The sequence below is a fragment of the Gobius niger genome (assembly GCF_951799975.1).
Source record: "Gobius niger genome assembly, chromosome: 2".
Lineage (NCBI taxonomy): Eukaryota > Metazoa > Chordata > Actinopteri > Gobiiformes > Gobiidae > Gobius > Gobius niger.
The window spans coordinates 43,486,235-43,499,934 of NC_136853.1; the positions used below are offsets into that span (position 1 = coordinate 43,486,235).

A 13,700-nucleotide genomic window follows, 5' to 3' on the forward strand; every position below is an offset into this window, starting at 1 on the left:
GATGGTTTGTTGTAAAATATGTTTTTATTCTTTGCGCTGCTTCATTGTAAATGAGAATTGGTTCTCAGTTCACTTACCTGGAAAATAAAGAATAACTTAAAGTGGGGGTATTATGCTTTTTTCAATCACATAGCACCAGTCTATATTACACTACAATGATGAGCAAACCTTCTGTCGGTCTGTAAATGCAGTAAATTAGAATAACTGCCTTGTATAAAATGTCTCTCTCAAAATGGCTGTAGTGAATGTCTTGAAATAGGCCTCTGTCTCTTTAAGAACCTCTGAGCCTTTCCGACACGCCCCCTCCACACGCTGTCTGTGGCATCAGTGGGGAGGGGGTTCTGCTGAGGAGCAGTGGTTGGTTACTCGGCTGGTGACGAAAGCTCGGAGGCGTCTCCAGGAGGTGGGGGCGTTCCTAGGAGGACTCAGGCAAACCTATCCCTAAAATGGCCGCCATCAGAGTTTTTACAGATGACTCAAAAATACGTGAATGTGCCAAGGCAACACTTCAGGCATGTTTTTAATGAGGGAATGACATAATAACATGATGGAAAGCTTGAAAAAGTCCATTTTGTATAATACCCCCCCTTTAACATACCATACATGATGTCCGTATTTCCCTTCCCTATTCTCCTTTTAAAGACCACATTTCTAATCTCAAAATGTCTGAAATTTAAAGTCCCCCACACACGTGTACTGTAGCCCAAATAGCTGCGTGACTTACTCTTGGATTGTAAAAAATAATAGACCTCATCTGCTCACTCCTCTCTGTTTGCCATAATGACCAGGTTCGAAAGGGAATCTATGGTGGATTTAAAGACTCCTCCTACACTGCTCTGACCGGGCACGTTCCTAAAAAGGGCATGAGGGCGGGATCTTCACTGTAGACTCGGCCTTCGCGGGGCGCGTAGTTCGGTCGTAACCGTACCCACAGAGCTTTCATGCAAACGGCCTGTCAATCACAGTCCAGCCCTCATTAGAAATATACCTAAACCAGACCGGTTTTCTCCTGGCTCCTCACAGGCGCAATACCTAGCTGTGGAAAGTTAAAAAAAAATAGAAACCAGGCTTTACAGTTGCTTAGAATGTGTGTTAAGTGCACTGGTTTCTATTAGAAAACTAGCTTGTTTTGCCGCCCATATATGGAGGTACTACAGCCCCACCAGTCCAAAAAACGTCGCCCCACAAATGTATGAAAACATTAAAGAAAAAAATGATATTGGAGTGTTTTAAAGGAATAGGCCAACATTTTTACACACTGAGATATGTTCTTACCTTAGCTTTGACGAGTTCTTTAGGACCTGTCTGATCTTCCCCCGTGCCTTCAGTCACGTAAACACAGCGCAGACGGAGTAGTTTGGCATCCGCACAGTAAAGTGAAGATTACTGTGCGGATTTCGAACTACTCCTGGTATTATTACGCCTTACAATATAGTCCCCCCTTTTATCCGCTTAGAAAATCCACATTGTTTAATTTTGTGTAATTATACTTTGTAGTGGAACACTTCACGTAACCATATTTAAATAGGGAAAACGTGGAAGAGCTTGGTAGCTTCTATCTTGACCTGTTTTGGAGCTATAGAGGAGAGAGGGAGAGGCTAAATGCTAACGCCGTCTGCGCTGTGTTTACGTGACTGAAGGCACGGGGGAAGATCAGACAGGTCCTAAAGAACTCGTCAAAGCTAAGGTAAGAACATATCTCAGTATGTAAAAACGGTGGCCTGTTCCTTTAAGAACTCGTACTCCTTTCTCAGTCATATTATTTTCTACTACTTAATTTGCAAATGATCCCATTTGAATATAATAATTACAGATATAAACGTTTTCCACACTGTTACTATCTTTTGGTCTATCTATAGCTGTGAGAGTGACACGCTGTTGTAACTCATCAGGAGGAAATGAAATTAAAGCCATCACGCCCCCTGGAAGAGTCTAATTTGCCGCAGTGTGTCTTTATTAAGCTATTACCAGCCTGCAGACCACTCCAATCACAGCTAAAGTTCATTATCTCAACCACTCGACGCCAGTAATGGTTATGATTTCACCACTGCAACGACACCACGTACTGAACCGCGGGATCGTTGAGCTGATCCAACGTCACGATGGTTAAGGCTTGTACCAGGAAGGGCATCAGGCATTTAGCTCGCAACGCACGGTCAGGACAATCTCGGGAAAACAGCGGCCATGAAAAAGCGATGAGAAAACAAAAGTAAAAAGGGCACACCATATGAATCATGTCCTGGAAGTCGTCCTCTGTGACAAAATGGTAATCGACACCGTCCTCCTCCCCGAAGTAGGCGCCCCTAGTGGTGTGGCAGACTCTGAAAAACACACATATGAAACACAGTCAACAGTGCTTGCTGTACATTAGGGCTATACAGTGATATTTTTAAATATTGTAATATTGCAATGCAGTCCCCCCATAAAACATATTTTAATTTAGTTCTAGTCTTTTGATGAAAATGTAATTCGATTTTAGTCTAGTTTTAGTCAAAAAAATATCTTCAATTTTAGTCTAGTTTTAGTCGACTAAAATTGCAAGTAAATTTAGTCGACTAAATTTAAGACGAATTTAGTGGACTTTGCATTGATAACATTCATTATAATCATATTTAATCTTGTTCCTCTGCTTCATGGAGCTGCTCCACATGAACAAAGCTCAGAGCTGATCCACTGGCAGAGAATTTACATGATCTGAGGCTCTTTCAGACGGTCAATAGAAGTTTGGATGATTTTAGTCTCTCCTTTTCATTTTTATTTAGTCTTATTTTAATCGACTAAAATATCTGGACATTTTAGTCATAGTTTTAGTCTCATGAAAAACTTTTAATTTAGTTTTAGTCCAATTTTAGTCGTCAAAAATATCACTTTGACTAAATATTTTAGTCAACGAAATTAACACTGCCATAAAGTTTCACTATGACTCCATGAAACTACACACCACATTTTTGCTCATTTGGGCAACATTTAGAGGTCCCCCAAAGTCATTGAAGTTTTACCATTATGACATATAGGTGACACTGCGGCAGGTCAAAATTGTTGCCCAAAATGGCCGATTTTTGGGCAACAAAATCTAAATAATTAATTGAGCCAGATTAAAATGTACGGTTTTATTTTATTGACAAATTAGTAACTAAGATTTTTTCAGAGGGGATTTTGGACGTACTGTTACTGTTATACTGTTTCAAGTAAACTAATCACAAGTGAAAAGATCTATACAAATTCAAATCCCACCTGTTTTTTTTGGGGGGGTTCAAAGCTGAATAAATCAGGCTTGGAAAAATCCCTCTGAAAAATCCTTCAAAATATTGTTATGTCCAAGACTGTAAAGTTTGAAGTCTGCTGTGCTCACCCGCTGCCCGAGTGGGGCCTTTCTTCATTGCTTTTTTATTTTTGTGTTTTTTGGTGCTTTTTTATTGTGTTCTAGTTCCTTTTCCAGCACGTTTGTGTCGATCTTTTGTTGCTTCTTTGTCACTTTTTTGTTGCTCTTTTGTTGCTTTGCTTCACTGTTTTGACGCTTTAAGATGTGGGTACAGCCAAACTAGAGAGAATGTGCTTGGTTCAGGTGGGGGTTAAGAAGTTAAAGGGGGGTATTATGCAAAATTGACTTTTTCAAGCTTTATGTAGTGAGTATTTGTCAACAAAACTTAAACTTAAACTGCGACATAAGAAAACTTCAAATAAACACTTCAGACGCACCCTGGGTTTTTGGTTTACGCAGCATTCAAAAGAGAGCAATGTCCAAACAAACTTAAAGTTTCAAAAAGAGGGTTTATTTTCCAGATTTGGACGGCAAACAGCAAGATTTCATGTAAGGCCTACTTGCTGCCTCTCCGACGTGACTGGTAAAAAACCATTAGCCCACCCAGGTGCGTGTTGGACAATGTGCGCTACTCCCCTATATCCCCTAGGTGCGCAATAAAAGACTAACCAAGTAAAATAAAACAAAAAGTAAGCAAATTAGACTTAACTTAGCATATTGAAGACTACATAACAAAAAAGAAAACATACTTATGTGCAACTAATAAACAAAAAGTGACATTTTAGCTTTAAATCAAAAAACTGACAAATAGCTCCTACACTCCGGCCCCTAATTGTGCATTCAATCACAATTACTGGTTCATTAATCAAAAGGAGCTATTCTAACGGCCATGTCAGTCATATATTATGTGAGATGCATTATCCTTACGTTTTTTCTTTTTCTTCTGACTGCAAAAATATACATTAGTGACAAGATAGAAAGCAAGATAGAGCAGTGGGAGGTAAGACAGATAGAGTTTTAGTCCATAGCAGCTTCCAGCAGCAGGCAGAGCTTGGTCACAGGCCGGTCCAGTACACTGGTTTTAGTCTTCAGCTGCACAGAACGGACCAGGCCACGAGCATCCATATTAACGGCCAAGACTCTCCCCATCTGCCAACGTCCTCTGGGGGCAGTGGCGTCTGCAAGCAGCACTATGTCTCCAGGACAGATATTTCTTCTCGGCCTTATCCACTTCTGTCTCTCTTGCATGATGGGCAAGTATTCTTCGATCCATCTTTTCCAGAATATTTCAGCCATGTATTGTACCTGTCTCCACCTTTTCCTCAGGTATAAATCCTGTTTTTCAAAAAGTCCAGGAGGCATGACGGGTTTGCCCTTTAGTGTTAAGATATGATTTGGCGTGAGGGCTTCAAAATCATCTGGATCATTAGAGACTGGTGTGAGAGGTCTGTCATTTAAGATGGCCTCAGCTTCACAAAGCACAGTTTGGAGGCACTCATCATCCACAATCTGCAGCTTGAGGACAGAGGTGAGAATATTCCTGACTGAACGAATCAGGCGCTCCCAGACGCCACCTTGATGTGAAGCTGAAGGAGTGTTAAAGTGCCATGTAATGCCATTTTGAAATCTTAAATATGACACTGTGCCATAGCCCACTTGGCTTGCATCAAAGAAGTGGTGAAGCTGAGCTGTTACAGGACAGAACTTATTAGGCTTCATGCACCTTTCCACTTTAAATTCTGACATCTTTTTCAGGTCTTCTAACCAGCCACACCATTGCTTGGAGAAATGAGAGTGTACAGGATCATCCCAGCCCAAGTTTCTCCTACAGAGCTCTTGGAGCAGTAGCTTTGCAGTAATTGTGAACGGGGCCAGAAAACCCAGAGGATCATACAGTGAGCTCACCACTGACAGTATCCCTCTTCTTGTGTGTGACTGTTCTTGAAGCGATGTTTTGAACTTAAATGTGTCACTTTCAGTGCACCACTGGAGCCCCAGTGCTCGCTCTACTGGGAGCTCGTCTCCATCCAAATCCATTTCCAATATTTCTTTTGATTTGTTGTCATCCGAAATTGTATGCAGCACTGCACGGCTGTTGCTGAGCCACTTTGACAATGTAAATCCACCTTTACTGCAGAGAGCTGTCAAATCATGCACCATCTTTATTGCTTCTTCTTCTGTAGGCAGAGACTTAAGACAATCATCCACATAAAAATTAGATTTGATTGTTTTTACCACTTCAAATGAGAAATAAGGAGCATTGTCTTCGGCTGTTCTTCTTAGAGCATAATTTGCACAGCTTGGTGAGGACACAGCCCCAAAAAGATGCACTTTCATGCGATATTCTTTAGGAGTATGTGTGGTGTCACCTTTAGGCCACCAGAGGAAGCGGAGGAAGTTTCTGTGCTTCTCTGGGACATGAACTTGGTGGTACATAGCTTGTATGTCAGCCATTATTGCTATGGGCTCCTGTCTAAAACGCAAAAGGACTCCAACAACAGAGTTGGTTAAGTCAGGACCTTGCAATAACTGACAGTTGAGTGACGTCCCCTTGTACATTGCAGGGCAATCAAAAACAACTCTCAGCTTGTTTTTCCTTGGGTGATAAACACCATGGTGTGGAATAAACCATACATTTTCAACACTGTCCATCAGCTGGTCCTCAGGAACCAATTCTGCATATTCATTCTGTATCATGTCCTCTAGAAATGCGACGTAATCCGCTTTAAAGGAGCCGTTTTTATCAAACTTTCTTTTTAGACTCTGTAGACGTTGTTCTGCCACACAGCGATTCAGTGGCACTGTGGGATTTTCCACTTTGAACGGTAGGTCTATGCAATAATGTCCATCAATTAAGGATACTGTATTTTTCATAATGTTCATAAACTTGATGTCTTCTCTGGACATTTCCATTTGTTCTTGAGATGTTTTCTCATTGAAGTCATGATTATATTGTTGAATTAGCATGTTTTCCAGATGTTCTACAGAGATTCTGTTTGTAGTGACAACAGAGCAGCCAATCTTACTCTTGCTCTCACCACGAAGTGGACCATTAATGACCCATCCAACTCGGGTCCGAACAGCATAGGGCCCTTCGTCCTGGCTGTTGATCAGCTTCCACGGCTCCATTACTTTGGCTGCATCAGTGCCAATAAGTAATCCAACTTCAGCATCAATGTCGTGGAGCTTTACACTTTTCAAATATGGCCACTTTTGTATGTCCTCTTGATGTGGAACATTACATTTGGAAACAGGCATAGTCTTTTGTGTCATGACATCTGGCAGCTCAATATAATCATCATTATCAAGCGCTGCAACTTCAAGTCCAGATATTATGTTTGTATTCACAATGTTTTTGTGTCCCATTGTTCGCAGCAGGACACTTGCTCTTTTGCCTTTCACATTTAGTTTTCTTGAAAGACTTTCTGTACAAAAGGTGCCAGTGCTGCCAGGATCTAAAAATGCATACGTATTTACAGGTGAACTGCACTTTTGACTCCTGACTTGAACAGCTACAATAGACAGCACTGAATGATCTTCATCACCGGCCCCAATGTGGCCACAGGTTTGCGTGGATGTAGTTGAGGCGCTGGCTGGTTGTTGACTGTGTTTAGGGAACACTGTATTGCCATGTTCAATATGCATGACAGTGGGGTGCCTTTGGTGACATACAGCACAGTCCATTCGATTTCTGCATTCTTTGCTTGTGTGACCAGCTTTGAGACATCCAAAACAAATTCCTTTTTCCTTAATAAAGTTTACTTTGTCCTTGTGTGACTTTTCTTTGAAATGAAAACATTTTTCCAATACATGATTTGTCATTGAACAATACAAACAGCTTTGACTTGCAGAGAATTTGTTTTTATTTCCTGTTGCATTTTTGTTTACTTCTGTTACATTTGTGGCAAAACTTCCCTTTTTTCTTTGCTTTGTGTAGCTGTTATTGGAGCTCTTGGGAGTGGAGTGCTGTGGATCTTGGATGTTGCCAAAGAGTGGATCAGATGCAATTTTAACTTGCTTTTCAATGAATGCGACTAGATCAGTGAATAATGCTCTTTGACCATTTCTCTCCTGAAGTTCACAAGCCACAGTTCTCCATCGTTCCCGCAATTTGTAAGGAAGCTTTAAAATGATGTTTCTCATATTTGTTGGTAAATCAAGTTCTCTCATATAAGCGATGTGTTCCGTTAAGTTTGAACAACCTCTGAGAAACAATGAGAATGCCTGGAGTGCTTGTATATCTTCACTTTTAATTGGTGACCAGTTATCAATTTTTTCCATGTATGCATGTGCAATTTTATGTTCATTCCCAAAATGCTCAGCAAGAAGATCTTTGGCTCTTTGATAACCTTGTTCAACAGGTAAATGCTGGCAACTGTGAACCAGGTCTCTCGGCTGCCCCCTGGTGTACTGTTCGAGAAAATTTAGACAGTCACTCCAACTGGACACTTTAATCTCCACACCATTCTCAAACGCTCTGATGAAAGATTTATATTGAAGTGGGTCTCCATCAAAGACTGGAATGGTTCGAGAAGGCAGGACAGAGTTCATATTTTGCTGGACCAACATAGAAGTGATGTCATTTTGCTTTTGCATTATGTCAATCATGCTGGACTGATTTATTTGTGATTGCAGATGAGCACTTTCAACTGATACAGGCGGAGCAGTTTGAGTTATGCCTGGAACATTTTTGTTTTGCAGCATGTCAGGTGACTTTTGTTTGGGACGAACAACAGATGGTTGCAAATAGGTACTTTCAAAGGAGACAGGCGGAACAGCTTTAGTTACGAGTGCAACATTTTTATTTTGAGACATGTCATGTATTTTTTCTTTGGGACGAACAACAGGTGGTTCTAGTGTTGTGACATGACTGGCACCAGTTTCCATTTGCTCCGGGACAAACACTTGGGCACTTGGATTTAACGTTGGTGTAGCACAACTTTTATTTAGGTAAGAGTTCATGCCATCAGAACGCTTGGAGTAACGAGAAACTTTTGAACCACACTGAGATGAATTAATGTCCAATACATGAATCTTAGCGTTTGTAACAGCAAGTTGAGTTTCAAGTTCGAGTTGTTCCTTTTTCCTTTTAAGTTTTTCACTTTCAATACGGATTTTTTCCTCCTCTGCTTCAATTTCATGTTTTTTATTAAGAGCAGCAACCCGCTCCAACAGTGCAGCTTTATCGACTTCTGCTTTAAGGCGCACTGACATTATGGAAGAAATATGCGATGCTTGAAAGCTCGTCTTTGAAACATTTGACTTATTAGTGCAGCACACATTCGAGGCACTGTCCTCTGGATTTAAATCATCAACAGGTTTACCGTCGTCAGCGTTTGGCGACACATTTGAATGACCGACATCACGCAGCCAACTTTTGACACGATCCGTGAATTCACAGTACACAGTCATTTTATTTGCAATGTGTTCGTTTTGCCTTGTAAGTTCATCTGGAGGTAAAGGCAATTTTACGAAAGCATCGTGCGCATCCTTTACGTCTTGGTGACGTTGGATAAACACGTCCAAAAGAGAAGCGACATTTTTAGAATTGTCCTTTGAAGCCATTAATATGTTCAAATCCTCCATCAGCCTTTTGGCTTGTTTGTTCTTTGCATTCCGTTTTTCTTGACATGTTTGTAATTGCAAGCTCAATCCTTTAAACGTGAATTTCTGGCTTCTTTTGGATGAAGCTTGTTCATTTTCAACATTTGATTGTGCTTTTGCGACATCCGACATTTTCAACAAAACACTGTTAAAGGTGGTCTTTTATGACTCAATTTTCAAGAGATGCACAAGAGTTCAGAGCAACAAATTCAATCTTTCATTCCAAAGTTGTATGCGTCAGCTTGGTGTGGTTCATCTGGTGGTGCGTAAAGGTACTGCAGCATTAATCCAACTTTTGATTCCTCGTCGACAAATGTGTATCTTTTATTGATCGCTATCATCAAACTCCAATCGTTTGGCCGTTTTCCTTTACAGCATTAGCAATCATTTTACGTACCATTGTCTTTGAAGAGCAGAGCATTTGTTAGTTTGTTGTGGGCGAGGCAACTTTCCCGCTGAAGACTCCACAGAACAAAAGGCGTTGGATTAAACAATCTTTACGATGCCATCCGCGCATTAATCCATTGTAATCCTTTAGATCTTGATCCGATGAATCCTCCTTTAGGTCCACGGGCTGGTTTTTTACTTATATAGTGAGTATTTGTCAACAAAACTTAAACTTAAACTGCGACATAAGAAAACTTCAAATAAACACTTCAGACGCACCCTGGGTTTTTGGTTTACGCAGCATTCAAAAGAGAGCAATGTCCAAACAAACTTAAAGTTTCAAAAAGAGGGTTTATTTTCCAGATTTGGACGGCAAACAGCAAGATTTCATGTAAGGCCTACTTGCTGCCTCTCCGACGTGACTGGTAAAAAACCATTAGCCCACCCAGGTGCGTGTTGGACAATGTGCGCTACTCCCCTATATCCCCTAGGTGCGCAATAAAAGACTAACCAAGTAAAATAAAACAAAAAGTAAGCAAATTAGACTTAACTTAGCATATTGAAGACTACATAACAAAAAAGAAAACATACTTATGTGCAACTAATAAACAAAAAGTGACATTTTAGCTTTAAATCAAAAAACTGACAAATAGCTCCTACACTTTACATCATGTTATTCTGTCATTCCCTCATTAAAAACATGCCTGAAGTGTTGCCTTGGCACATTCACGTATTTTGGAGTAATCTGTAAAAACTCTGATGGCGGCCATTTTAGGGATAGGTTTGCTTGAGTCCTCCTAGGAACGCCCCCACCTCCTGGAGACGCCTCCGAGCTTTCGTCACCAGCCGAGTTACCAACCACTGCTCCTCAGCAGAACCCCCTCCCCACTGATGCCACAGACAGTGTGTGGAGGGGGCGTGTCGGAAAGAGTCAGAGGTTCTTAAAGAGACAGAGGCCTATTTCAAGACATTCACTACAGCCATTTTGAGAGAGACATTTTATACAAGGCAGTTATTCTAATTTACTGCATTTACAGACCAACAGAAGGTTTGGTCATCATTGTAGTGTGATATAGACTGGTGCTATGTGACTGAAAAAAGCATAATACCCCCTCTTTAATCATAATAATTATTTAGGAATAGCTTTTTGCTAGGGTTTACTGTTTAGGCCTTCAACTAGCTTGAAAACCAGACAAATTTATCCTGAACAGTAAACAAGTTTGCTCACTGTGTTGTACATCTTTAATTCATGACTTCAAGACCATCAGTTAGCACTGCTGGTTTCGAGGCATTTCACCTCAGCAGCACGAAAAGGCCTGCATTTTATCGTGACATTACAGACCATCTTTTTTGCCTGTGTGATCATTTCCCCGATCGTTGTTGCTTAGAAATAGTCCAAATGTGTGAACGATGTAATCAACTAACAAAGCATTGCCAAATCATTAATTAAAGTGTTTCAGAGCATCGTTGAAAAGGAAAACATGGCGGCTGCTGTTGCATAGCTTGAATCGATGAATGCACACTGTAGCTCGATTTCAATTAATATAACAATTATCACGTTGCCCTACAGTTCACGGACAAGGTTTGCACAGTGAATGTGATCTATGAAAGCTAATAAAGAGGTACATTGCTTTTGTAATCCTCGATGATTATAATTACCACGGGGAAGATTATGAGGTTTAGACTGTTGATTATTTTTTATTGATCGTCTGCCGTTGGAAGAAAGTCAAGGGGATTATAGAGCTTACAGTCTCGGAGAAAATGCATCGTTATGCTTTTCAAATAACCTTCCCCACTCGATTGTTTGCTATTTTTTTGCTTCTTTTATCATTTCTGTGTACGTTCCTGGCAATCTTGCAAGCAATTACGCCGTGATGTAATTTACGGAGCATGTTTTTGAGGTTAGGTTTTGCTGCTTTGTTCTGGGGTCGCCGCAGTTGGTCTGATCTAGGTTTAATAAACACTACGAGCCCAAAGGATGAGATTAGCTGAACTTCCCGAATGACCAGGTAACTCCATCAGTGGATTCCTTCTTCCCTGATGACACGGGCGTATTCCAAGATGACAACGGCCGGATCCGTGGGGCTCATGTTGTGGATAAAGGGGTCGAAGAAGCGGGAGACACCGTTTTCCACAGAGGCCACATCTTAACCAGAAGGAGAATCTTTGGGATGTGCTGCGGTGGTCACACTCGCCCATCATCAATACAAGATATTGGTGGATAACGAATGTAACGCTGGATCTCATGACATTGCAGCAGGTTATTAAAACAATGTCACTGGAAATGCTGCCGTAATCAAAGCTAAAGGCGGTCGAACCAAAAAACAAAACAAAAAAAATTGTGGCAACATAGTTTTTAGTCAGGTAGTGTCTCATGGGTAAAAAAGGAGGGACAGTCGATGTAAAAACCTCCTTTAAAGCAGTACTAAATAACTTGTTTGCCTTAATAAATCCTTTCCTTTGTCCCTCTGGGGGTAATACACGTGTTAATGGGATGATTGGAGGGTCTTTCATCTCCCCTTGGTGTCTGTGGCCAGAAAACCACAATTGCAACTTTGCTACACTATTGTGACTAATAGAAGCACAAATAAGAAGCTAACAGGCTAACGGGCGAAACTAACTGCGGGCTAGCGCCTCTTAAACAGTATTTACAGCCAAGTTTGAGTGAAAATAACTATCTCTATTGTGTAATTGGATGTAAAATATCTCCTCCCTCTCCCTTTGTCTTTTCTGTCAGCGTAGTATTTACTCTCACGGACAATTAATGAGTAAAAAAAACGCAACATGCTTCGACACCTGCAGTGGCGCTTATGGCCTCTAGGGGCATGAGCTAGTACTGCTTTAAAGGAATAGGCCACCGTTTTTACACACTGAGATATGTTCTTACCTTAGCTTTGACGAGTTCTTTAGGACCTGTCTGATCTTCACCCGTGCCTTCAGTCACGTAAACACAGCGCAGACGGCGTTAGCATTTAGCCTCTCCCTCTCTCCTCTATAGCTCCAAAACAGGTCAAGATAGAAGCTACCAAGCTCTTCCACGTTTTCCATATTTAAATATGGTTACGTGAAGTGTTCCACTACAAAGTATAATTACACAAAATTAAACAATGTGGATTTTCTAAGCGGATAAAAGGGGGGACTATATTGTAAGGCGTAATAATACCAGGAGTAGTTCGAAATCCGCGCAGTAATCTTCACTTTACTGTGCGGATGCCAAACTACTCCGTCTGCGCTGTGTTTACGTGACTGAAGGCACGGGGGAAGATCAGACAGGTCCTAAAGAACACGTCAAAGCTAAGGTAAGAACATATCTCAGTGTGTAAAAACGGTGGCCTATTCCTTTAATACGGGTGTACACACTGAGGTTGTTTGGAACAATAGTCGCAGAGTGGGTCATCCTCTCGCTGTAAAAAGGATCTCTGTCAAACGTCTTGTCAACAAAATATAACCTCAGCGCCGCCGCACCTCCGCTAGAGTCAAATGCACCAGAGGCCAGGCATGATTTTACTTTTCCGCAGACACAAGCGCTGTTAGCATGTGGCGCTCGGCTCAACTAAAAACATTAAACTTCTACGGTTTTCTCTTTGAACCGTCGCACAGTGGAGACGAGTGGAGGCTCACGTTTTTACATCTACAGCAATTAGCAAACCTCACGCTTCAAGCTTAGAACTGTTACATGTCGCAAATTTCACTATTATGGCTGCATTTTACTTCATTTACGGTTGTCAAAGTTAATGCTTTAATCAAAAAATGAATCACGATCAGTCAAAAGATAATTAACAATTTAAAAACGTATGAAAAACAAAGCACTGGTGTTACTAATTACAAACTGTGAGCAGATGGGCTTTTCACATTTATTCTTGAAATAGTTGTAAATTTGCTGTTCTGAGCAAATGCTTTGAATTTGCGCTTTTTATGTAGACCTGCTATTGAAAAATTGATAGAATACTTATAATACTACATGATAATAAACTGTGATGAATCATGGTTTCAAGAATTAATCAACTGACAGCGCTAATTAATTCAAACAAAAATGGTAATGAAATGTTTCCTTTAGCCGGTGTTGAAATGTTGAAACCTTGTGTTAAGTTTAGACCTCGGTGATTTTGTGAATAAATTGTGGCTTCTTGCCATTGAAATCAGCAACACTCTGGAAAACGAGGAAATGAGGTAAAAAATCCTGAAACATCCCTTTAAGCCGGGCTACCCTGGGAAACATTAAGAACTCTGTATTTTGATCAGTTTATTTTTCCTATGTAGCATTAGCATTTAGCCTCAAACATCGCAACTTATGAACAATACAGATGTTTTCAGCTGTTGTCAACCATCGACCTCATTTAAATGAAGTCAAAGCCTAGTTAGAAGTCATTAATGAAATGGTTAATAATAAAATTAACAAATAAAAGTGGCTTCTGATCCAGATGTTGAAACATATTAAATGTTTTCA

At 40.6% G+C, this 13,700-nt stretch overlaps 1 protein-coding gene across 1 annotated transcript in view; it reads right to left on the minus strand.

The window, feature by feature from the left end:
* Nucleotides 1-13,700, minus strand: part of lrguk (leucine-rich repeats and guanylate kinase domain containing) — a gene marked incomplete at its 5' end in the record, with an annotated part of 63,584 nt that overhangs the window by 32,282 nt on the left and 17,602 nt on the right. Inside the window, one exon of the mRNA XM_079552198.1 lies at nucleotides 2,225-2,321. Coding sequence (XP_079408324.1) covers nucleotides 2,225-2,321 — 97 coding nt within the window. The remainder of the gene's footprint in view (nucleotides 1-2,224; nucleotides 2,322-13,700) is intronic.